General features: G+C 40.2%; 1 protein-coding gene across 3 annotated transcripts; it reads right to left on the bottom strand.

Annotated features, from left to right (window-relative positions):
* Positions 1-1,221: 1,221 nt before the first annotated feature.
* Positions 1,222-27,011, bottom strand: kif5aa (kinesin family member 5A, a). Of its 3 annotated transcripts, none has more exons than XM_049581895.1 (29): positions 26,342-27,011; positions 21,261-21,348; positions 21,106-21,179; positions 20,149-20,253; positions 19,919-19,967; positions 19,702-19,757; positions 19,265-19,352; positions 14,468-14,592; positions 14,231-14,335; positions 13,542-13,690; positions 12,476-12,624; positions 12,148-12,326; positions 11,783-11,851; positions 10,874-11,080; positions 10,133-10,279; positions 9,785-9,973; positions 9,529-9,646; positions 9,355-9,416; positions 9,154-9,263; positions 8,819-8,920; positions 8,457-8,517; positions 8,183-8,254; positions 7,621-7,725; positions 6,371-6,587; positions 6,034-6,208; positions 5,589-5,668; positions 5,271-5,310; positions 4,991-5,076; positions 1,222-3,877 (listed from the first exon to the last, which is right to left on the bottom strand). In XM_049581895.1, the coding sequence occupies exons 1-28, from the start codon at positions 26,468-26,470 to the stop codon at positions 4,998-5,000; spliced, it is 3,129 nt and encodes a 1,042-aa protein (XP_049437852.1). In that variant the 5' UTR covers positions 26,471-27,011; the 3' UTR covers positions 1,222-3,877; positions 4,991-4,997. The 3 variants fall into 3 exon arrangements, with proteins under 3 accessions (XP_049437852.1, XP_049437853.1, XP_049437854.1); XM_049581896.1 differs by having other exon boundaries at positions 1,222-3,874; XM_049581897.1 differs by having other exon boundaries at positions 9,154-9,260.

Here is a 27,011-nt window from a genome sequence, read left to right as displayed (position 1 = left end):
GTCTAATGAGAGAAAGAGAATGAGAGAAAGAAGGACAATGGAGCAAGGAGGTAGTGAGCGCAACAATATGCTACATGCAGCTCTACAATAAAGTAAAATTGTATTTATTTTATTATTATTTTATATAATTTTTATATTTTATAAAAAATATATGTACTGCATAAATAGTACAAAAAATATATGAATAGAAGGCATGATCACACGTGGGGGGGTGGTGGAGAGTTCTCTATACGTTGAACAAATAGTGACATCCAAACAACTACTCGAGTATTTTAGTGTTCATGCTCATCCCTGATATAACAGCTAATTCTAAGGTAACAAAAACACAACAGTTCTTAGTTCCAGGTAATTATAAACTAATGAAAACATGCAGTAGTCATGAATATTATATCCCATTTCTGCTAACTGCCCCTAAAAACTACACACTGGACCTTTAAACAAACTGGCTATTGATTTGCAGTGCATAGTTTAATAGAATTAAGACTTTTGTGATGTACATTTCTAACATAATGTGTCCATTATCAACTAAACCAGCACATTGAGGAAGCTACTGCAGAGTCTTTTCCCCTGTATACTATGATATCATCACCTTGTTTCTTTATGGTGCAGTTTCGGTGGGCAAATATGGCATATGGTGTCTGTGCTGCACGATGATGTTGATTCATTTTGTTCTCCATTTAATTTGGATTTTCTTGCATCAACAGTTATTTTGCTTCTCATGTCATAATTGTTGGCAAAGGTCCCTTCCATGACACAGTTTGAAAAGTCACTTCCTGTTAGGTCAGAGGTTGTAATAACAACAGAGGGCGCCCAACATACATGCAACTCACCAGCAGTGACTGATTAGTCAATCAGATCATAGTTTCCTGTGGAGTTGCAGGCTCAAACACTACAGCTGGAAAACCAACAACTGGAATATACTAAAGTCTGAGTATTTTTTCACTCTAAATGGAGCTGAAAAAACTCCATAAGGGAAGTATTGAGGGCGTGTATGCAGTCACTCTGTATACATTTATTCTACAAGTAGGTTGAGCTGAAGACAGCTGTTTCTTCTCAGAGAGGGTGTGCTTAGAGAGGAGGGAGAGTCATTCAATAAAGTGGCTCTTTATTCAGTTTAATCTGTAATAATTCAATAATCTTGTCCATCCACTAGATGGAGCTGTGAACAGTGTGGGACAGTGAGCCTTGTTCTATTTACACAATCCTTTGGGCCAAATGATTCCACACAACAAGCTCCTTTCTACAAGTTTATTGAACTTTGTACTACAACACAATGGTTCACATACAATACAGCATAGTGATGAGTCTATATATACAGAACTGTGATTCTTCACATAATCATGTCGACGCTACAGTATAGGCATACAGAAATAAATAAAACAAACATTTCTCTGAACAAAGTTAGCGTGTACCTTTCTTTTGCATGTTACTATGTCATGGCACGCTATTGTACTTACAAGATTAACAATATATAGCACGTGTATTTTAGATATGTTGAAATCAGACAGTGGAACAGCAGGTGACAATATAGTACACATTCCCCCCTCCTTCGGATTCATTTATTATACTTAAAACATGATGTCAAATAGAGGGTCTGCTTGGACACGTACAGTAGGGTCTGACCAGAAGGATTTTTTTTATTTTGGATGTCATGTACTAGAATGGAGATGTTTATACACTATGTATAAAATGTTACTTCTGCAGATTTATCATCCCGTTCCTCTGCTGAGCCTCATAGAACACACACTGACCTGATTGTTCGTCAGCACTCGCATGGTTGTAAGTCTATGAGGAAGACAATGGTGATGGCTTACGGTGGCTGTAGTTATGAATGTGAAGCCCTGAGATGCTGTTAATGCCAGTAAGAGCATGAGACAGAGTGGTGCTGTCATAGATGAGGCTGTTCGGGATTAGACGACCTCCACTTTTCATACTTGGGTCCTATTTGGGCAAATTTACACGTAGAACAAGTCTAGTCATGCGATGTAATACACTGAACTTTACACAGACAATTATTCTTCAATATAAAAGATTCTGTTATTCAATGGCTGTTTGGTTGTCGTACATGTTCCCTTTAAGAGCAACACACTTCTGTCCTTAAATTCAGTGACTCAGCTCAGTCCAAATACATCCATACCTCTGTCACCCACTAGAAACATGCTGCTTTCTTCTGTCCTGATTGGCTGGTCAGGATTTATCTCAGAAAAATAGCAGCACGACTTGACAACAAGCTTCTGTCAAAACGGTCCGTCTATCCCAGACTGGTGGCTGCTCAGCTGGGACTTGTTTGCAGAAACTCTCTAATCATCGGACACTGAATCACTGAATATCTCTCATACAGTCTTAAAGGGGTTTAAGATGTTGCTTCACTTCTGTTCTGATTCCAATAGTGTAACTTTACAATAGGAGTAAAAATAATTTCAACCTTACTAGGTACCAAACAGGAAAATTGGTTAAGCACCAGAAAGATTAAGAAAATATTTAAATATCAGTATAGTATACTTTGACACTGTCTGACCTGCCCTGATGTGGTGAACCCAAACTTTCTGGTCCAGCCCAGCTCTGATCCTGTTATGTGATGGAGGAGGAATCTGTGTATGAACGAACGGCAGCAGAACTACTGCTCTGATATGAGCATTTAAATCTACTTACTGTACTAAAGTTGCAACTTTCTCTAGAAACTCTAAGATCGGCTCTTATTTAGCGTTTGAAAGTATGTTGGTATATTGTAATAACTCTATAATGAGTAGCTCTAGAGGTAGTAATTACAAATGTATGCACATGACAGCGTGTTAGTTCGATCATGAGGAGTCAGCTCTTGTTAAGGCTTGGTATGAAGACTTATAAAGTGTGGGCGCAATGCGGGGAGGAAGCCACATTAGATGGGTGTGGGCAGCATTACCTGAAATGTACAAAGGCGTCATACAGTTGCAACATCACAGTATCAAAGCAGTTACAAAAGGTTTCCTCAACACTGACCATGAGTCTGGGCTGGGTTTCCCTGACGCATGTTGCACCTTATGTCCTCTTATATTAAATTAAAACTAGACCCAGATGTGTAGCATGTCTATGCCACGTTAACACAAAAGCCCAGTTTTACTTTAAAATAGAAAATTTAGAACACTGATACCATGATCAGGATTAACCATCTCTCTCTCGCTCTCTGTGACATCTGTCGAAGTCGATCAGATGGTTCCCTCGCAGCATACCAACTCCTGACTGGAATCAGGATACATGCAAAGATTTGAAAGCTAACCCGCTAAGCGACATGCATGCAGGAGTGTGGGTCTTCTGTTACAAGCTGGCGTTACACACTATACTCTTATTTACGACAGAGAAAAAGGTCATGTCTGCCTACAGTATGTCATCCACATGATGCCCTTAAGAAGATGTGTGCAGGGGACGGTGGAGGCTGTGCATTCACACAAACAGTTGCTGGTCAAAAACTACTGGAGTATACAGCACTATTATTTACAACATGTGTGTACTAAGATGTCAGGGATGGAGTCAGCCTCATTTCAGTTCAACCACCTCAGGAGGTAATCAGCAGAAGGTAATCAGTATCAGTGATATCTGGTGACAAATTGATTGGCCGAGAGATCGATGAGTTGATTAAGCTGAAGTTCTGTATCAAATAAAAAACGAATTCTGATTGAATTTACTTGCTGCACTAACTGAACTGAAAGGGACTGGACCCCAAACCTGGGGGTGAGGGTGGTCACCAAAGGAGCAGGAGGGGCTTCATCTAGTTTGAAGACTACAGGGCTACAGATCTTCATCATCAGCTTCATCAGTGATGCAGTGGAGGGACGGGGAGACAGGCTGCATGCAGATGGGAGGGGAGGGTCCTTGAACAGGTACAGTGTTTGGTCATCTTCTGGAGAGAGAGACAACAAGAGGAAGTCATCATTTGGAGAAACACAGAAATCTGTGAAAAGTTCTACTGATTGATTATAAATTCACTTCATTAAAAGATCACACCAAAGATTTTGTTTTGTTTTAATGACTCAAAACAAACATGTCTTGCATTTATTGCCACACATTTTGTAAAGCATACCATAAATTTGTAGATTGATTTTCTGATGTCAAGACAACTACTGGTTTCCAGTTAATGTGTGTTTAGAAGGTAAATTTGCCTGACATTTCCTTCTCTTGCTTGACACAGGAACCCCCCACCCCATCACAGCTGACAGCTTTTTTATTTCTGTAAGCTGCACGTTGATTTTAATGATGCAACAAAACAAACTGACGGATAGAAACTGGTCTAAAATGTAAAATGTACATTTAAATGCTTGTAGTTTATAGTTAAAAGTGCAATCTTGCAATTCTACTCCAATACATTTTCTGTCAAATTCAGTTAATATCTCCTCACATTTCATTGTCATTCTGTGTGTTCTATTTATGTTCTGTGCATGAGCTGAAAAAAAAAATCTGGTGGTCATAAACAACTCTGGCTCTGTAAACAACATATCCTCATACAATGGTTTGTGTAATATAATGTATTAGAGCCCTTACCAGTTAGGTTACGTTTAGGAAAAAAATCATGGTAGGGTGTTGTCTCAAAGACATGTGCTTAGCATTAAGTTAAGTAGGTTAGGTTTAGGAAAAGAAACACAGTAACGACATACCATAAAAATCATTCAAAGTTCACCTGTTTCCACATGACAAGAACACCAGTCTACTGGGTGAAAGTCCTGTAAGGTTTGACCTATCCACCACACAGACTTTTGCTCTTTATACTACTTTTTTTCTTAACTCCTGTCAGCACATTCCTCACACGATAGCAGTCTTCACAAGTACAGCGGTTATATATGAATTCTGGTGCATTACTTTTCGTAGGTATACATACAAATACAAACAGCCAGATAAGAAACACAAAATGGCTCAGACTTTACCTTTGATGCAAAAGTATTTGTACAGTCTAAGCAACTACATTAACAAACAAGATTTTAATGTATGTATGTGTGACTCAGTGTACTTATTGATTTACCATGGCATTAACTTGCAGCGGTCTCCTGCTGAATGATATAGTGCCTGTTTGAATCATCCACCTCGCTGCCGCAGTGAACATCACTTCTGTTAATGCAGATACACAAACATGACAGTCAGCACACAACCCCCCGTAACTACATCATAATTCTGCTGGACACTGCATTTAATAAAAGTCCCTTAAAGTGTAGGAGCTAGTTAAAGTTAGTTAGTTAGTGACCAGAAACAATGATCAGCTACTGTTGTTTTTACTGTAAACCTGCTGTAACTGGCATCCTCACCTGTTGTCATTGATGTCTCTCGTTTCACTGATGCTGTTACCTGTTGGAAACAAACCCATATTCATTTCAATGATTGATAATAAGAGCAATCAGTACTATCTTATCATTAATTGAGAAAGTGATCCTATAACATACAGAAAGAGTTTATGAAGAACACTGAGCTCCTGACGGTAAATACCTTACACACTTAACCTCTAACTATCAGTGTTCTTGTGATAAAAACTGTTTTTATGCCAAAATATTTGTACATGTGCAAGTATGTATGCATATGTGAACAGAAGTTTGGTTACAGGTACATGTGTGTGCTGTCACACTTACCATTGTCAATGTTGAGTGGGAAGGACTCCAGTATGTCTCCATTATATCTGCCTGCTCTGTAGCCCAGCGCTGTGGAAACTCTGTGTGGAACATCACAAAGGGAACAGAAAACAAACACAGTCAAATATGAGCGCAGTATGAGATGTTACAGGTGAAGGAGCATTATGTGATCTAGTAATTTAAAGAATAAAAAGGTTGACAGAGTAAAAGGAACACATTGTTAGAGCAATATTTAATATCAAAGAAAGACACCTGCTAAATTATGATCAAGTGACCAGGTCTGAACAATTGACCTCTCAGTAATACTTTTTGATAAACACCACAGGAAGCTCTGTTGTTTGAAGACCACTGCAGACTCTTACTGTCATCACACATCTGTCACAGACCTGACTTTAAATCATGCAATCTGCAGCTGGAAACATTGGAGGGCAGGATTTTAACTCACGTGTTGCTCTGGACAGAGTTGGGGTTGCAGTTGACGCTGGCAGCGCTTGGCTGTTTCACATTGCCCTGAAAGAGGGCGTTGCTGAAGGTGTTGGCGTGTTCAGTGGCACGGATATAAGTGTAGAACGGGTTGGTGGGAGAGCAGACGGTCAGTTGCTTCGGTCTCACTGGCTTGGCTGTCAGAATGAAAAAGTAATGTAAGGTAGGGTACAACTCTGATGAAACTGGGTTACTGCAGACCAAAGAGGTTAAATAAACATTTCACTGAAGAAAATTCCAACACCCTGCAATGACACAACAAAGAGCATAAATCAAACGATCAAGCTTCAGTGCAGTACCGATCTGTGCTGCATGGGGGCGCCTCAAGGCATTCTTTGCCCTCATGGCGTCCTTGATGCGGTCAACCTCCTGCTGGTAGCGGCGGCGATCCATCATTGCGCCCTCCTTGGCATCTCTCAGTGCAGTCTCCAGGGCCTTAACTCTCTCAGCAGTAGACCGAAGCCGTTTCTCCAACTTTGGAAGCTCACAACGCAGATCTGCATTGTCACGAACCAGCTGGAGGGGAGAGAGAGGGAGGGAGAGAGGGGAGGGAAATGAAACAGGATGGCAAAATTGGAAGATAAATCAAAAATAATCAGTGTGAGGAAAGAAGTGGAAAACTGAGAAAAAGTAAGGAGTGAAAATATATAGCAAAGTTCAACAATTATAGTTTAAGAAACAATTTAAAAATCCTGTTTAACTACATTTACCTCCTAGCAGTTGTTTGTCTCTGCCAACCAGTCACCTAGCAGCTTACACCTATGTCTGTTTAGACTAATTTAATACATGTAGGGAATACTTTGAAGGAATTCAATTTAAAAAACTAAAATATTAAATTGGTGTGTTTCTTGGCAAAACATGGATACTTCACACACACCTTCAACCCACCAGCACAGAAGATCTATAATAACCACAATATTTTAGAGGGCCACCAAAAATTGTCACCAATTTAGTGTCTAACAAAATGTCTCTCCCTCTGATCCCGAGTTTTGATGTTGAATAATGGCAAGAAAAATGTTTTTGCAGAATATTATGATGTCACAGTGAGGCTGACCTTTGACCTTTTGGATATGAAATGTCATGACTTTATGATTTTATCCTATTAGACATTTGTGTGAAATTCTATCATAGGTAGCATATGAGTTCTAGTTATAGCCAAAAAAGTGTTTTGTGAGGTCACAGTGACATTTGACCGCCAAAATCTGATCACTTCATCTTTAAGTCTAAGTGGATGTTTGTGCCAAATTTGAGGAAATTCCCACAAGGTGTTCTTGATACGTACTGTACACTGCTTACATCATTTGCTTGAGCATATTTTAGTTACTTTACTCAAAGTGTGTTCAAAATAGCAATAAATATTTTTTCTGTTAAACACCCACTGAGGGCGGGCTTCTGGTTAGAAAGGCAAATTATCTCCCAAAATCATTGTATCTGTTGGAATGAAAGTATCTGATTTATACCATCTCCTGGTTTAATACACTCCAAACTGCAGACTGTGCTTACACCAGTAAAGTTACAGCTCCTCTCATCTTTCCTGTGTGTCTCTCACCTGTTTGTGAACCTTTGTAAGTTGGTCCAGGTTATTCTCAAGAAAGGAAATCTTCTGCTTCTGGGTGCAAGACCCCCCGCTATCATCAGGCTCCATTTCGGAACTCTGCAGAGAAGAAAACAAAGGAAAGAGATGAGAAAATAAATACAGAGCAAGGTAGAGGAAGAGGTTTGCATCCCATGGCAGAATTGATTATAACATCTGACGGGGGTATACAGAAATGACCTGTCAAACTCGCTTTTGAGTCACTGTGAACTAAACCCTTCCACCTTATCAGTTATCAATACACAGTAGCTGAAAATATGTCATACATGCCCCCTTTAGGCCAAAAACGACAAAAGTTTTTCATCCAGTATTTTACTATGTGATATATGAACTCCTTGAACAACCTCCAGGACCCCCTGTTGAAGACCCAGGGATTACAGGAATTGGAGGATATTGTTGCTATTCTTACTGAGGTTTATCAGTATTCAGGTCACAGATTCCTTAATACCCCCTTAACATGACTAAAGAAAACATGTCCTGAGTCACTGCCTCCTCTTGTCATCTTTGAGCTGCTTACTTTTTTAACCCGCGACGTGAGGTCTTGAACGAACAGCTTGCGCAGGTTGTGGAGGGTCTGGAGTTCGCGGGCCTGAAGGACAGACAGATGGAAAGGAGGTTAGGAGGACGACTCTGGGCAATATGATGTGAGAGAAAGGTTGTATAAAAGAGAGGAGAGCAGTCTGAAGCAGTAAGACAGCACTCTTATGGATAACGAAAGAGACAGAGACACAGCAGGAGACAATGATTCAGAGGAGAAAGAGGTTGACATATAGTGGCATAATTATACTCACGACGGTCTCCTCCAGACCCTTCAAGTCCTGTTTGGTCTGCTCATGGCGCTCGTGCAGGAATCTGACAGAGACAGCAAAACCATCACTACAAATAAGACAATATTTCTGTGTACGTCAGGACAATGTGATATCTATGTGTTGCTTTGAGTGCCCTCTGCTGGAATTCAGGAGAAGGGAAAGTGGGCTGTATCAGTTCTGTATTCAAATTTTTTTGTATCTTCTATCAAAATAATCATAAAAACACTACTAGAAATCCTCCACCTTATCTTGACTCACCCCACACATGAATTACTTTATACTCAGACCTTTGCTTCTACTACACTGTGTACAAGTGTAAGAAAGTGGACCTTTGCAACACTTACGAGAGCTCCTCCAGGCGCTCGCTCTTGGTGGTGTCCTGACTCTTCAGGCGCTCAAAATCAGCACGAACCTGAGCAAGCTCCAGCTCCAGCTTGGAGTTACGACTGGAGGTGTTAAACAACAGCACACATGTTCAGGAGGGGGAAAAAAGAGAGGGATTAGATTCAAAATTAATGTTAATTTCACAAATAATAGTAAAGTTTTGTGTGTGCAGTATGAAAAGATCTATGTAATGTTGTCAACAATAATACTAGTATTTAATGATTAATAATGCGCAATAATCACATCTAAAGTATCTTTGTGTAATTAAAAAGAACTAATTAAGGTGGTCACGGACTCAGTGAGTTCATCAATGATCCTCTGCTTCTCATTGATCTCATCCCGCAGGCGAGCCAGCTGCTTGTGATGGAGGCCGCGGTGAGACTCTCCCTGCTGACGAGGAACCTTCTGGGAAAAAAAGCATGGGGTAGGCCCAGTGATCAGTATACTCAGATTTCAGGCTAGGTGCTTATAAAAAATCTCTTAAAGTGTTTCTTACCTTCACATTTCCATCCTCAGTCTCACCCTTCTCTCCATCCTTCTCCTCAAGCAGGGAGTTATCTGGTAGGAGAAAAATAGAAAGCATTCACCACAGAGCAACAACCTAACAACATCTTCAGTTTCTGTTATTTGTTATTTTTGTGTATGTGTATGTACATGGTGTGCATGTTACCCTGGTCTTGCAGCTTGGCTAGCTCCTCGCTCAGGGAGTCGTGGCTCTCCTCCAGCAGCCTCTTCTTCTGCTCCACGCTCTGCATGTACTCCGTCAGAGAGCGAATCTTAGCTTCATGCTGTACAAACATAAATGCAAATACAGATGGTATGTGTTAAAAAAAATTGTAAAAAAAACCCCAAAACAGTAATGACAAACTAAATTTCTCACGGCCTTTGATCATTTCCAGCTCTCCTCTTTCTCTTCTGTTCCTCACCTGAGAGATGAGGAGCTGGCAGGAGGAGAGCTCCCTTCCAGTCTCTTCCATCTTGCGGTGGCACTCCAGCTGCATGTTCTCCAGCTGGCGGCAGCGCTTCACCATACTCTTCACCTCAGACTTGATCTTGCTGATGTAGAGGCGAGCCACCGTGAACTCCTCCTCGATCGCACCACTTATCTCCACCGGCTGAGGATTGGAGAAAAAATTATTTTCTCTTCCACAGTTTCTCCACCAGTCAGGAAAAAAACAGAAACTCAATAAAAACACACACTCTGGTAGGTGTCGTATAGTGTATCTACAGTATATGTGATTTCAAACTTCTTTTTACACTTAGATCCAACTCACCAACTTGATCTCCCCATTGCCCACAATGGTGCTGAATTCGCTGAGGTCCCTCATCAGACCATTGAGGACGTCAGCGATGCGTTTCCTCTGCTGCCCGCTCACTTCCTGCATACGAGACAGCTCTGCCTCCAGCTCCATCAGGCTGGCCTGTCACAGACAAGAAGAGAGTAAGACAGGGTCAGTAAGAATAAGTGAAGCAGAAAACACCCAGGGACCACATCACTCCACAAGAAACCAGGGGATCCACTGATATTTAAAACATACAACCCGAGTAAGCTCACTCCAAAAAAGACAGATGCATTGTTTTGTTCGGGTTTTAGTGTTAACGTTACACTGACTGGGTGATGAAAGCCATAATTGTTGGAGAATATCTCACACTTGCACAGGAGTATTAAGGCTTTCAATAAGGATGAACTGTGCAAAACTGAATCTAAGTCAGACTCATGGTCACTGGGTTATGATGATCTCCGAATTTTAACGTACCAAAATAAATATAACCAGACTGAAAACCTCCCCGGCAGAAGCAGAAAGCTAGGCCCAATGTAAAAAAGCTCTTAACACTTTTCCTCCAGCACCCGATGGTCATATCATTCCTGCAGTATTTTCCACTCACTGTTACAGCAGGTGCTTGTCTGTTTAGTGCAGCAAGCAAGTGAGCGTCCTTCTGTTCCACCTCCTGTCCCTGGTTTTAGCTCTCCTTCTGTCAATTTCACATTTTACACTGTAGCTCATAAAACCTACCATTTTCTGGGACAGTTGGTCGGCCAGCAGTTGGTTCTGCAGGCCTTTCTCCTCCACCTCCTGGCTCTTCTGGTCGTAATTGATGGCCAGCTCCTCCAGAGCCTGCAGCACCTCCTTCACTTCAGCTTTGGCACAGTCGCTCTCCACCTGAAGCCTGCCGAGTTCAGCCTGAACCTTGTCTCCATCGCCCTTGGATGAGGCCAGGAGCTGGAGGGACAGAGGGAAAGAAAATTTTTGTCCAGTCCTCAATTCTTTCAAGAGATGAAAGATATATCTCAAGAGATATTTGAAAGCTGGAGTTCAGTTTTAAGATTAAAGGGGACCTATTATGCTTTTCCTTATATTTTGTCATATATTTTGAATATTACAATGTCACACGTTCAAATGAAATAAGGCCAAAGTTTAAAATAATACGGTAAACATATGTGGAAGTAATCCCTGTGAGCAAAGACGTCAGGCCTCAGAACATTCTGAATTCTCTGTTTCCACTGGTTTTTTTTCCTCTTAAGATACAAGATGACATCAGCTCGTGACATTTATATAATCATCTGCTCCAGGCACTCTACTGCAAGTGTTCACATTATGTAGCCTGCACTGCAACATACTAACATCAGGGAATCTTGTAAACTTGCTGGCGGATGCACAAGACTTGGAAACACTGTCCAATCAGACCAGACTTGGTTTTTTCGGGAGGCCTTAAAGAGACAGTCGTATTTCAGACAATACAGGTGAATACATGTGTTCCAGCACAGACAGTATTAAATAAAGTGTTTTTTGACCATGAATCATGTAAACATGTTCTAGTAGAAACCTTAAATGCAGGTATGAACCTGAAAAAAGAGCATAATAGGTCCCCTTTAAATTGTGCATACAGTGTGTATTTGTTTGTGTGAGTTTGTGTACACTGACCTCGTCCTGGTCCAGCATCTGCTGCTTCAGTTTCTCCACCAGCTGACACTGCAGGTTAATCTCATCATCCTGCATAAAGATGATATCATAAATACCAACCTCATTACCATCCAGACTCGAAATTCTTATAAGCTTTCATCTGTTTTTATCCATGATTGTTTTATATCTATAAATCCATAAAAAAAACTTTTCAGTCTATATAAGATGTTGCAAATGTGACACACTAGTTAGAAAAACGCCAAAAAATATTTGATTATAAACATAACTATAGAGGTAGAAATTAAAATACAAAGTAGGCAAGTTTGCTAACTTGCAGGCAAAATGTGTGTGTTGTAATTAATATGTTCATGTTTTCGTGTTCCGACCTTGTCATCCAGCTGCTTGTAGAGCTTACGGATCTCCTCCTCATACTTCTGTCGCTCCTCCTCGGAAATGCGGACCACAATGGAGGAGGTGTCGTTGTCCAAAATGGGACGCTCTTCCACAGACTCATAACGGGTCACAATTTCCGCTGTGGTCTGCTCGGTCTCAGGCACGTCCTCTCCTGAGGGGAGGGATGAAGGGAGAAAGAGGACAGGGAAACAAATACATGAGAATAAGGCAGTTTTGTTTGTAATGTCAGCACAGAAGAATTGAAGATGCAGCTGAAACGAGGCCTCTGCTGGAATTCAGTTAACATTTATTGTGTCTCACCATTTCTCCAGCGGTTGAGCTCGGTCTCCAGCTTCTGGACGGTTTCCTTCAGAGTCTTGTTCTTCTCCTTCTCCTTCTCGTACTTCCTCTTCCACTGCTCAGCCGTCAGCTCCAGGTTGATGGAGGCGGTGTTCCTGATGGTCTTGGCACTGTTATAGAAGACAAAGACAGAGAGACAAAGGAGAAAATGTCAATTCATTTTTTAAAGTGATTAAGGAAAGGAGTGATAATCAGTGCTTATACTTTAACAGTTATACTGGATAATTTGCGCACAAATCAGCTTTATATTGGTGACAGAGTTCAAAGGTCACCTGACAAGTATGAGAGGAAACTACTGAAGAAATAAGAATCTAACACAGTTGTAAAATCAGATTATTTTAATATAAGTGCAATATAGTCAAGAGGGCAGTATCAGTTAACGTCTGGATCAACCTGCTTTGGATTTCAGGACAATGTAGTTCATTGCCTTCCTTTTGAGGGCAAATATAATGTGTGATTTGTTGTACATTCATGCACCTCCATGTCATAATGCACAGAGATTTGTTACATACTGTAAAGCCTTGAGATCTTGCATGTGTATTAATATTTCAATATTTTTTCTATGTTTATATTGTGGTTATTGTTGTTTGTAACTTTTTTTTAAGTTGTTCTTTCGGTCAGGTCTCTCTTGAAAAAAGAGAGTGTTGATCTCAACGAGACTTACTAATAAATAATCAGTTTTGGTCCTTGCTGAAAAATATGGCAGCATGTGAGAACTGGTGCACTACATTTTTTTTTTTTCCAAAGCTGCATCGACTGTATCCAAAGCTAAATTGGCGAAACATCAAAGTTGAATCTGCGAATTTTAGTAGGTCAATTCCAAAATGGGTCAGCATCCTGCTTTTGAATGGTAATTATAATCAGTTTGTTCTTGGCTTAAAAAAAAAACAAAAAAAAACGTGGCTGCATGTGAAAAAGCTGCAACATTTTTTTTCTGTTGGTTTCCTGCTCTGTGTAGAAGTTAATGTTTAAACATAGTGTTACTTCTTTCCACAGATGCATTGACTGTATCCAAAGATGTATTTACCGTTGTCCAAACATCAGAGTCGACTTGGTCTCTGCATCGTTGAAGCTGGAGGGAGAGCAGCAGATGAACATGGTGGTGCGACAGTTCCCACCGAGGGAGTCCTGCAGGATGCGGGTCATTTTGCTGTCACGGTACGGCACGTGAGATTTCTGCAGGAGAGAGAAGCAGAGAGGGGAGGGTGGAAGAGAGGAGGAGGGTGAGGGAGGGAGATGATGAGAGAAGAAGCAAAGAGAAAGAGGATACAGAAACACGAAGAAGCAATTAGAGGAAAAAAGATCACAAGAACATTTGTGTTTCATTTGCTTTCTGAATAAGTATTTCTGTAGTGATTTATCAGCAGATTACATTCAGCAAAAATGTACACTTTCCCATCCCTCTTGATTTTTCTGTTTTGGATTCTACCAGAAAGTCAAAAGTGCCAGATTGATTGTGCTGCATCCAACTAATGGTATAATTGGCCGGGATATTTCTGGCATTTCATGGCCAAACCTGTTGAGTTGGCTGAAAGGAAAGAAGAGTGCGGGTACTGGACGGGATATATTTCACTAACAAGTCGATGGGAGGGAATGACAGCTACTGTACATTATTGCAAGAAATAAAAGAGCTTGACTACAATCTTGAGGCACACAGTATCAATTGTTCCTCCACTGTCTATGCAAATTGAAGGAAGTAGGGTGGAAATAGCTCACCGTGCCCTCAGCCAATGCAGAGATGACATTTCCTAGAGCAGAAAGAGACTTGTTGATGTTTTTAGCCTCATCCAGGACGGCTCCTGCAGCTCCAGTCTTACTGACCTGGAATAAAGGAAGAAGAGTGTGAAGTCAAACATGAGAGATCAAACATTGAAGTCATTCATTTGAAATGACTGAATTGCAGTTTGGGAGTTGTTGATTTATAAACAATCTTTCCCTCAGAGTGTCTCCTACCTTCTCACTGCCAGCCAGATCCACCAGGTACAGTTTCCCACACAGTTTCTGCTCGGTCTCTACATGCTCCTGCTTGATGTTGATCAGGAAGATGCTGTGGCTGCGAGAACTGTGCTCGTTCATGTCTGCACAGAGACAGAGGCAACACAAATTTGAGCAGGACAAAAGGCAAATAGGTTTCCCTGCAGCAAGTTTTAGAACTGGTGTTTCAATCCCCTTCTCAATGTATACAGAATTCACAAATGATATCTTATCAAACTATAGCCTTTAGGAGCCAGTTGAAAAATGTTCTCTTTTATCTGCATTTCTTTCTTCCAAACTGTGCCTGTGTAAAATGAATTTATGCAGCACTGATGTGAAATGGTGCCACATGCACATTTAAAGAGGTTACTACCTCAAACAAAAGACACAAAAGAGAACTGAAGAGTAAATCTTGCCAAAATGTGAGCTGACTCAGCAGGGATAACATTAAATTAGAAAAGTTCATCTACAGGAGAATAAATACTTGGAAACAAAAAGAATACTTGAGAGTCTTACTGCACTATATTCCATTATATGTACTTTTATATTTTGAATTGTCAACTGCTGCCTGAATGTTGTGTGTTCCTTTACATAAAGACATTTCCACCATAAATTTCTGCAAAAAAAGAAAAAAATCATCAGAATGCAGTAAATTAAGTGTTTGATACTTAAAATGTTTTATGGAAGGATCCCCAGACCCCCCACTTCATGTGTCCCCTTTGACAACACATTATCATCACTATCGGCGAGAGACTACAACTAGCTATGTGAAACTGTGGAAGTTTTTATGATTTCTCACCATTTAAAGGTACAGTGTGTAGGATTTAGTGACATCTAGCGGTGAGGTTGCAGAACTGAGATTTCTGCTGTGTGCCAAGCGTGTAGGAGAACTACGATGGCCTATCTAGAGCCAGTGTTTAGTTTGTCCATTCTGGGATACAGCAGAACAACATGGGGGACTCCATTGTTTCTATTTTCACTAATGAAAACATAGTTGTGAATATTATATATCATTTCTGTGAAGAGATGGCACTAAACCCTACACACTTGATCTTTAAATATGACACACTGACTGACATGTTAGGCCTGTTTTACAAAATTTACAATCTATTATTTACATGCCTCTCTCGTATCTAGTACCAGCAGTAGGATCATGTCACCTTAATATGGTGAACCTACTAACAGATTAATTTGAAGTAATTTGGTCTTTTGTGTCAACTGGAACAGGTCATCACTGCAGCAGAAGGATAGCATCATTTTACAGAGTGCAGATAACAAGCAGCACACTCTTCATCAGACAGTAAGTAAGTTCAGGTTTCTCTGCGGATGATAACTGAGGGCATCGGCCTAGTGTCTGCAGAGTGTCGCCCCATTAGTCTGCTATCAGCACCCTGCTCTGCAGCACCGTGAGTCAGCAGGCACCAGCCAGGAAACAGAGGAGACTGTGCTGCTAGTGAATGCAGCCTCAAGCCAATCGGCTGCTTACATTCAGTCGATTTTCAAAGCTGGATTGTTTGAGATTTGATTGTTATCACATTGTTATCATTAAATGGTTTTGTATCATTTGTTTTACTCTGAGGTATCTCTAATCTTCTTTTTTAAAAACAGATAAGATCTATGTAATTTGTCACGATGAAGAAATTTGTCTCGGCTTCCATCATTTCCCAAACAAGTCAGTAAAATCCATAAAATCCAACGCCCACACAATCCTCCAGCTCATACTATCTATCTACAACCCGTTACAATGCCGCTGTTTATTTAAAGTTGTAACACACAGGCAGAATGAATATTTATACCAACTTTGCATGCACAGAGGGACAAGCTGCAGTTCAGTGTGAAGAGTATGAGTTGGGTCGGACACGATTTTATTGGCCTGTCGAGAAAGAGCCTGCTCATAGATCAACTCAATGGACGGATGATTTATACCACCCAAGCTCTTTTATAGTGGGCTATATCAATAAGATGCAGGATTCTCAAGACCAACACTGTAACACTCTGTAACTGAGAAAGTGCCTATATCTGTAAATAAATAAATAATAATTTTATTTAAACTCTGCTAAACACAAACACTGGATACACATAAAGTGCCCACTTTAAAGTCTTTGAACAGATTTGTTTCAGTAAAGAAACATTTCTTTGCTTCTCAACTCATTATAACGGCATAGGTTTATTATATTTGTTAATGTGCACCTCTCTATATAAGAATGACAAGCTCTCTCAGTAATTTTAAATGTAAATTAAAGACCTATCTTTTTGATCTGGCTCTTAATGTGGAGTCTTGATTTTTAAGTTTTAACCATTGTTTTCTACTTTTTATCTCTTTTGTTTATTTTTATTGCTATAGAAATAAAGTTGAGTTACTCATATAAGCACATTTTGAGCAGCATAGTAAAACAATGATAACTGACATGAAGCTGTCTGATGTTGGTCTTTATTTTGAAAGACTTGTTACTTTACATTTATTTATTTATTTATTCAAAAAAAATATGAAGCTTTTTTTGGTTTCAATTTTAATCCATTCTCTACTGATGAGCAACTTGGCACCTTCTAGATGATTCTGATGTTAGTGCATTATTCTTTACCTTGCTACACTCCTTAACCTTTAACAACAAAAAACAAATATAATAAGACAGCCCCAAAACAACTTATGTTCTACCCCCTAGGTTGTACCATAAATATCATTATGCTCACATTTCTACGAGAATAAGTACTGCTCTCTGACGGGCTGAGCAAATGCATGTGTCTGGAATGAACTCTTGCATAATTGGAATTCAGCTGATTTGGTCACATATCAATTAGTGTATGAGGTAACTGTAAAATGACATTTCTTAATTATTGGTCTATTAATGGTCTATTGATCAATTTAATGATAGTGAGCAACAGGGGTTCATATCTCCTGCATTGTTAATTATTATTAAATCATCGCTAGTCATGCATTAGTTAAGCATTACTTAAGTATTTGATTTTTAGCCTCATCATAAAATGTTGCCCTGTTTACTTTATTTTGAATGTGAGTAACACTCTGACCCATGATGTATTTCTGTGGCTCACTATCTGCATGTGAGACCAACGGATTATCATACTCAGGAAGCTAAACTGCAGTGATTTAGCTGAAGGTGATTAAGGACTCGCACTGAGAAGCAGGAATTTCCTACTAATAAGACATGATGACTTAAATGTACCAGATAAACAGTATTTGATTACTCTACAGTTAAATTAACTCACACAATATGCTGTGTGTCTGTGGTATCTATGGGTTATAATGATAATAAGACATTAATAATGTGATACTGTTTTACAGGGGGACATTTTCTTGTTCTTGTTCTGTCCTTTGTCCTTTTTTTGTTCAGCAACTTTCTAGATTATTGAAATAAATAGTAACTCTTCTTTATTTGCATTAGCAGAGTATTTCAATTCAATGAGTTAACCATTCAAAAAAAATAAATTATTCTCAATTCGTTAGAGTTTCTAGCGATGTAACGCTGTGGGTCATTCAGTGTATCTTGAATTTAGTCAAACTGATGGCTGACAACAAAGGAAAGTCCGAGTCAATCACTATGCAGACGAGGACAAACTCAAATCATTGCATTCTTGAAAATGTCACAGGAAGTGTGATGTGAGGACAGACAAACACACAGAGCACCGAGGCACAAAATCCATTCTCAACTGCACAGGTTGAGATTTATTACAGTAAAGTAGTCCTGCTGATTTTGTTGAGCACTGAATCCCAAAGCTCATTTTGTCTCACTCTTTTCACTTCGGTCGACTTCAGCACTGTGAGTCAGCACAAGACTCCACCACAGAAAAACATAAATGAATGTTTTGTAATGGCTAGTTGCTTGGATAGTTGTCGAAGGAGTTTCTTTACTGTATTTATGACTTTTGAAAGGCCTCCACTGCAATTCAAAATCTATCTTGAAACTTCTTTCTTGCTTTAAGAAACATGAAGTGATGTGTCAGTGGGGTGTGATCACTGGTTTTGCTTTTTTCAGTATAACTGGCACAACATGTTGATCAAACCAAATCAGAGCAATCCTACAGACACACACTGACACTGTAAGACAAATGCTTACACTTTATTGCATAACATTATGTTATGTTATGTTGCACAAAACCTTCAAAACGTAAGAAATAAAAGCTCTCTGATCTGTAACTCCTGCACTTTTTTTTGGCCTCCATGCTGCTGACTCACTCCTCTGTAGTCCAGTAATAACGTCTGGCTTAGGACTCCAACACTGCATTGTGCAATATTAAACATACTGCTGTCAGTTTACTGAATACTGCAGAAACCAGCTTATTAGACGAGCAAAGAGTGTGAGCTGTTTCTGATTGTTACTAGAAATTACTTTACTGAGATAATGTCTCCATGCAGAGATGGTGTTCTGCTTAATCCAAGCCCACAACATTTGTCCATTGCTGCCAATTACATTTCAGTGTACTCCATCTGACAGAATCTTATTTCTTTTTATGAGAGTGAATGAAGCTTGAAAGTCATAGTGGGCTGTAACACGAAGATTACATAACAAGACACAATAACAGGCTACATGAACTCAGCTGTCACTTTCACGCATCAGTAACAAGTTGTGAGTGCTATTGCCGGCACTGAAGAGAAACTAGATCCCGTGCTCTGATATAGAAGGACCAAGAGAGCTTACTTGATCTGAAATGTCATCTAAAAATATCTCACTGTAAGCATTTACTTTGATGTTTATTGTACATGTATTTAAAACCTCTGTATATCCTGTGTTGCAACAATATTCGAATATGAAGACTCACTGGTAACAGCAACATGGCGGGCAGCTTTGCCCTCATCGATCACATCCATCACCTCATCAGGGCTGGAGACAAAACGCTCAGTGCATCCCTGAGGACATGAGAGGAGAGGAAACAAGAGGAGACAAGAGGAAACAAGAGGAGAGGAAACAAGAGGAGACAAGAGGAAACGAGAGGAGAGGAAACAAGAGGGGAAAAAAAGGAAACGAGAGGAGACAAGATAGAAGTGAGAGAAGAGGAGGGGGGGTGAAAGGAGAGTAAACAAGGGATGATAAGAGGAAACAAGAGGAGGAGGAAACAAAGAAAAGGAGAGGAGAGGGAACAAGAGGAAATGAGAGAAACGTAGAAATAAGAGAGGCAGAATATGAGTCAAACTCAATGTCATGAATCTGATGCAGCATACTTTCAGTTAAAAAGACGACGTAAACACTTTCACAAACCTTGACAAATGGCACCCTATTCTTATCCTCATGGACGGACAGGTTGGTCTTTGTCACTAAAAACAATACAGAAAAATTAAGAACAATTTGTGTTTTGGATATTTCAGAACAAAGTATGACAAAGCCACGCAGTAGCTACTCTGGTGCTACATTAGCTTAAATTTCACAAATCAAAGTACTGTCACAGGTAATTAATGAAGAGCCCATTAGCACTAACCATCCAGAAGGTCACGGATTTTGTCCATGTAGATTTCAAAGTATGAAACCTGTTGGGGAAGAAAGAAAATCAGGATCCATATTTACCTCAAAAACATATCATCACCCAAAAAGTAAAACTGCATACAATTTTTTTTAAACTTTTTACAGACAAAAAAATCAGAAAAACAAGGATTAAGACAAGAAACATAACACAAGACATTTACTCATGTAAGCCATCAGATGCAGTACCTTGATATGGAATTCCAGGTTTTCATCCATGGCAAAGATATGGTTGAAAATGTCCTCAGCAATGCGAGGGATGATACCCATCTGGTGAGGGTCGTGCAGCTTGCCCTGAAACAGGAGGTCACACATAAAGGTATCACTAAGTGTGAGATGGTGATAGCTACACATCCAGGGCCAAAGGTTAGTCAAGACGTCATGCAATATTAACTTCAAATTCTCATAAAATGTCTGCTGAAGGACCACTGTGTAGGATTTAGGGGGATCTACTGGCAGAAAGGTTATGTAATATATAATATATACAATTATGTTTTATTAGTGCATGATCACCTGACACTAACAATCATTGTTTCTTAGAATGAACCCTTTATATCTACGAAGTAAACGGATCCTCTTCCACAGAGCCCACCATCTTGCATCGCCATGTTTTTATAGTAGCTAAGAGTGGACAACCAAACATTGGCTCTATAGAGGGCCGTTCATATTTTGACACTGAAGTAGCAGCTTGAATTTGGTGTCACAAATACACCTGAAGGCCACTTTAGGTTCTCCTACACGCTCAGAAAGGGAGGAGTGAGGGAAGGGGTATTCAGTTGGCTGCAAGCTGCAACCATACAGCTAGATGCCACTAAATCCTACACACTGGTAGAGCCACAAAAAGTCAACAACATATAGGACAAAGTAGAGTCTTAAAAAGAGTGACTGGTCGTTCACTTCTGTGAGACCTGCCACCACTAGTGACATTAAAATGAATCTTAATGGTAATATAAATTGTGAAACAAAAGTGCAATGTGAATAAATTAGTTCATTATTCTATAAAATTACCATGAAAACCCCAAATTCCACAAAATGTTTGATAAATGGGTACATATGAAAAACTTCACAGTGGTTGGACTCTTATTTGCCATATGCAGCTTTCCAGATCTGAGTGGTTGGGTCATGAAGAAAATCTGAATACTGTACCTCCATGGTGTGAGTCTTCCCTGAGGAGGTTTGTCCATATGCGAAGATAGTGCCATTGTATCCACACAGAACATCTGTGAGAAAAACAGAACAACAAATGAGACCACAGCGCATACACTTGAAATATCTGACATATATTGGCTGATCATCCATACCCTTGACAATCTGCTTGGCACAGGTGTTGTACACCTGCTCCTGGGTGGTGTTGGTCGGAAACACACGATCAAACATGAAGGACTTCCCCTGTGAAGACCATGAACAACAAAAAACAATTAAACAAAAGAACATAAATCTCCAGATTGACAACAGACTTTTTCAGTTTAATCTCAGGACGCTCAAATGAATCAAAAGGTAGAGAATTTAATCTTAGATACTTTCTAATCTCGTTTCTAGCTGCTGGTCATCAGTCTGAGCTTTGGGAAATGATGTCAGCCTTGTGAGATGGCCAGTGACTGATTGATCCTCTGTTTGCGGACCACGAGAGATTGAGATATACACTCATATAAAATGGGTGAGTCATTTTCAAACCTTTAAATGTCATCTCTCCAAGGAAAACACACACTGATGTTACTGGCCAACACAACATATTGCTGCTGTTGTGTGAAAACTTAAAATCACCAAGTCTGATGACATTTAATCACACATTATTCACATGACAAAAACAAAAATCTTTTCCTTGAGTCTTCATAGCACACCTTGAATTGTTTTTTATAAAACTCAAAAACACATCCAAGCTAAAAACAAGACTGTTTTTGACTCACTGTGGTAACTCAACTAATATCGACATGTAATTTCTTTTCTTAAGACAGGATTAATAAAAAAAAGCAATATCATCCAAGTCTCTCTCAGTGTGGAATTTTTGTGGATGGTTTATACAACGCTGCTTTCATCCTCCCAACAGTGAGTACACAACAAAAGAAGATGATATCAGCAGAGAGTGAGAAAGCCAGCTCTGCAGTGCCTCTCTCTCCCAGCTAGTCTGAGCCATTTTTCATCCAGGACCTGGCAACTTCAGATAACGCACCAAGGTTGTTAAAAGCTCCTTTTTCTATTACTAGCTTTATATCTAACATGGGAACAAAGTCATATGAAAGGCAACGCGGGCCTTGTAGGTGTGTATCCAATGAGATGTTATTAGCAGCTTATCTGCAGTATCCTCAGGTGTAGCCTGTCAGTCCTAACGAGCCACTGTTGCTCTATCATCTATCACTCGATGGGTTTTCTCTTTGTCTGATTCTCTCATTAGGCTTTCTGAAAAATAAAAACATATGCCTGAGATTTTCTGTACATATACTAAAAAAGAGGACTATCTACTGGAGTACTGGATTTTAAAATTTGAACAATAATCTTGTAAGCGTTTTAGAAATACTCATGAGACTCTCACAGTGCACTTAGACTCAGAGGGTATGTGTTTTGCTGAATGCTAATTCAAAAATAACTATCTTTTTGTTTTTGTTAAAGTAATAGTTGGATTTTTGGGGGGGAACACAAAAAAACTTTCTTGTAGACAGATAGGATATTATAACCACGAAGCTCCAGTCAAGAAACTGTTAGCACAAAGACTAGGAACAGGAGAAAACAGCTATCCACTAGTTCCCTGGCACCCTCACAGTGATGCCTTATTAAGACCAAGTGGCAATCTCTGTGACTAAAAAATTAGGCCAACGCAGACTACAAAAAACTGCAGTTCCTCTAATGGCCACTTGAGGCTGGCTCCAGAAGCCAGTCAATCCCCAAAGCCAAAACTTTAAAGCAGGAATAAACATGTTTAAAGCCTGGTACAAAAAACAGATTGTGTCTCTATAGCTAATTTTCCCATTTATGACAACTCTACGGTGGGTGAATTTTTATATAACTCATCCATTTACATGTTAGTAAGGCTCAAAGTTATGCATATTTAAGGGCGGGGCTGTCTGTAAGGCGTCACCGCAGTCTATGAGTCAGATCCACTCCTCACTGTTCCACAGCTCCAGCCTTTCGTTCAAATATGGTGTCTTCTGGATCCAAAAAAACCAAGACACCAGAACTGCTGAGCTTCAGGTCCACAAACCCTTGGGTGACGTCATGATGACTACATCCATTACAGTTTATGTTTTAGACCAAGGCCTCAGGAACTAAACCAGGCTTTGAAGCTAATATGACATCCAGTCTTTAGACATTCGTGGTTTGGTCAGGCTCGCTGTTTCCCCTGCTTACAGTCTTGGTGCTAAACTGCTATGTTACTTAAAGGTTCTCTGCATGTGACATTCAGAGCATTAATGTAGCAGCAAACCATTATTTGCTATATAAAGATATAGTGGAGCATCATGGGTAAAGCATTAAGTCACGTTGCCTCTGTGTGTGTTGGGATTAGAGCTTCTCTGTGGTTTGCTTCAGTAAAGCAGTCCAACCACTTGTACATGTTAGTGCATATATGTGTCCCACTGCCACTTTGCACTACACTCACGGAAGTTACTGTTGATATCGGGACTGCATTATTGCAGAACGTAGTGCCCACCCTCCAGTTACAGCCTGGTTAACACTGTCAGCTCTGTCACCACTGTTGCCAGTGTTTAGCACTGTTTATACATTTAGCACCATTAGCTGCTAGCCTCTGGCTTAACTCACACACTTGGAATTTCACATTGAGCCCTTTTACCTTTGTTGGCCAGCTTACATCTCATGAGTGTAGCTTCATGTTTAACACACAGATATAAGAGTTGTATAAATCTTTTCATGTAACTTTAGGGAAAAAAGTAAATAAGCATTTACAAAAATGTTGTACTCTTCATATAAATGATGAATGCTCAAATGTTACTGTCCAGTAAACCCTTGGAATGCCATTTGTTTTGAATATGAACAGAACATTCCAGGAACATGTTTTGGCTTTTAAGAAAAACTGATTTAATGAAAGCTCTACGAGAAAATATAAGTTACAGATGCTACCTGAACAAGTAGGTAAAGGAAGGTCCAGGTCTTTAGTTTCTTTAATTTCTCAGAGTTTCAACACTGAGTGTAATGTATGAAAATTAACATTTTTGCGCACTACAAGGAAGTAGGTCAACAAATACAGAAGGAGATGAAGCTCCTACACACACTGACACACAGCATTTTAAATTCCAGCAGAGCTCAGTACAAAGTGCATGAGAACTCCAACACACTCTAAATGTTCTTTGGAGCTTCACATTGATGTCCGCCCTAATTTTGTAAGAGCGTTGGAGGCTAAATCCAAAGGAATGCATTTTGTTTATTTAGAAACTTGCCCCAAATTAATCAGATCCCCCTGAAAATCATTGCATGACACACAGATGAGTGACTCAGCCCTTACAAAGCCTCGCTGCAGAAACCAAGCTATTGAACCTCTGAATGTCATCGTCCCATCTGATACAGTGGCCACAATGCAACACAATGATGTGAGCTACCAGAACATGAGCCGTATTAAATGCCATTAACAAATTGACTCATCTGCAGACCGCCCCCCATGACAGAGTGATTTACCAGAGAGACATCCAGTCTCAGGACGAGGGAGGAAGGGAGGGACAGGGGAGGAGGAGGCACAAAAAGAGACATAAAATTGGAGATGGATGAGCAAAGGAGAGACAAGGCTGAGAGTCAGAGAGACGGCCGCAAACAGAGGGAGAGAAACAGTAGACAGATGGAGACACCAGCAAAGCAGGTCAGCTGGTGATGCGTGAGTTCGCTGGATGATTATTGATCCTCTCTGTGGGCAATTAGAGAGATCAGTTTCTGACTCTACTGTCCATCGTCATGCTGAGAGGGAAGGGGAAGGTCAGGTCGAGATGCTTCGATTATTACTGGAGAAAGTCTCAACACAATTCCCCCCTCTGCACGCTATCAGCCAGACAAGAACCAAACTAACTATTCCTCTGACATAAGAACAAAACATCTGAAGAGATACAACCAGCAACATAAATAAGCAGAATACGATTAAATTATGTTACAATTCTTCCTTTATTTGGCCTTTACACTGAATGTATTTGGGATGACTTTGTCCTGCAGGGATGGGATTAATTTGAACCTATTTCTCTGAATTTCAAATGTGAATCACATTAAAATGGCCAAATCACTAATCTGAAAGACATCCAGGCAGCACACATTCCAAATTTTAAAGCTTTTTTGGCTGTCACTGAGCTGTATCTTTCAAATAAGTGATGAAAATCTGCCAGTTTAGCTGGCGTGTTTCCAATAAAAGTCAACTTGTTTCAAGATTTTTCTAGAAATGAGTAACTGCTGCCCAAAAGATTCAGAAAAAAAATGTTTGTATCAATAAAATTCTCAAAATGTGTTGATTTGTATTCAAAAACGAACACAAAAAGGCTTCAATGGCATGTTTTTTTCTTTTGAGGAAATAATGTTTTCATGTTTCAGTTATAAAAAAAAATGAATAAGATGACCATAAACTGTTTTTATATGTGTGTTTGTTTGTTTGTTTGTTTGTTTGTTTTGACACAAATCTAAATCAAGTGCCCTGAAATGAAAGTGTAGACTGAATTGTGTATTCTTTGCAGATGTAACCACCCTCATAAACATAAACTAATCCTCAGAGCAGACAGAGTAGAAATGCACCATCATCAGATTTTGGTCCACTCAGCTCACTGGCCCCCATTTCTCTAAAACTTCAACATCTACTATAAAGATCATCACCAGACGTCAGCTCTGCACCGGTACATCTGTCTGCCTGTGCTGAGTAATGACCCCACAATAGAATACAATAGAATAAAATAGAAAGCCTGTGCTGCAGGCTGACCTCCTCCATGGCAGCATTAGGGAGAGGATAATCAGACTAATTAAGTTAAACACCCACAGTGAATGAATGAATGAATGAATGAATGAACCCATCAACATCAGAAAATAATGACATTCATTTTGTACCATTTACATTTAAGGCTTGTAATGAGGCCTGCAGAAAATATATTAGCATCTTTATGTCTTTACAAAAGTGCCATACAAAGCCTGTGATGACAAGGTGTTGGCTACATGTTTCATTCATAGGCTCCACAGTGCAGACCCCATCAGCTGATGTAAGAGGCCAGTTTGCGCACTTTAACAACAAGACGTGTATTAGTGCTTTGTCATGTTATGGAAGAGACAGATTCTGTGGGGAAAGGTGGGATATTTCCTTATGTTGCACTGATTATCATGTTTTCGTGCTAATCCACGACCCAAACAAATGAGTGGAGCTATGATTTATTGATGAAGGGCCTGCATGCACAACAAAGCGCCTCCCTTTACTCACCCCGACGACGACAGTGTCGTCTGACACGAATTTGGGGAGAAACTCGTCCCCGCGTACAATCTCCGACTGGTTGAGAGGACGAAAGCGACACAGCACTTTTATGTTGCACTCCGCTGGGACATCGGCCATTGCGCAGATTGAGGGAGGAGGAAGGATGCTGCTTTCTGCTGAGGAGAGGAGGGATGCTGCTGAGGCTGGAGGGACCAGTCGCTGATCGGGGCCTGATCTGGCCGTCAAAATAACGTCGAGGGATGCGCGGTGACTTCGTCCTTCTTCGTCGAGAGGACTGTGAGGGCGGTGGAGAGGTTGGACGGTGTTATCCTCACAAGCTGAGAGAGGATGCGATTTATTTATGCGCAGCTGGACGGTGTTTCCTTGTCGCAGTGAGGCGGGCAGGCTAAATTAGATGTCAAATCGCAAAACGATCCCCTACATCATTAAAACAACGGACTCTGCTGTTGCTCGGTTTCCCTTCTTGGTTTCTTTGACGCTGTCTGTCTCTGTTGTGTGTTTTTCTTGTCCTTTTCGGGTGCGGCGGTGGATGTGCGTCAGGCCGGCTGAAGGTGAGATGCTGCTGGAAGGGCAGTGAGGTAAAGCAGCTGACGGTCGGCCTGCTTTGGTCGCCACAGCGCCCTCTATCGGCGAGCACAGGAAGGGCGTGGTCTGCATC

Source organism: Epinephelus fuscoguttatus, linkage group LG7 (assembly GCF_011397635.1).
Source record: "Epinephelus fuscoguttatus linkage group LG7, E.fuscoguttatus.final_Chr_v1".
Taxonomy (NCBI): domain Eukaryota; kingdom Metazoa; phylum Chordata; class Actinopteri; order Perciformes; family Serranidae; genus Epinephelus; species Epinephelus fuscoguttatus.
The sequence above is the reverse complement of the archived record's forward strand: the minus strand, read 5'-3'. Positions and strand labels throughout refer to the sequence as shown.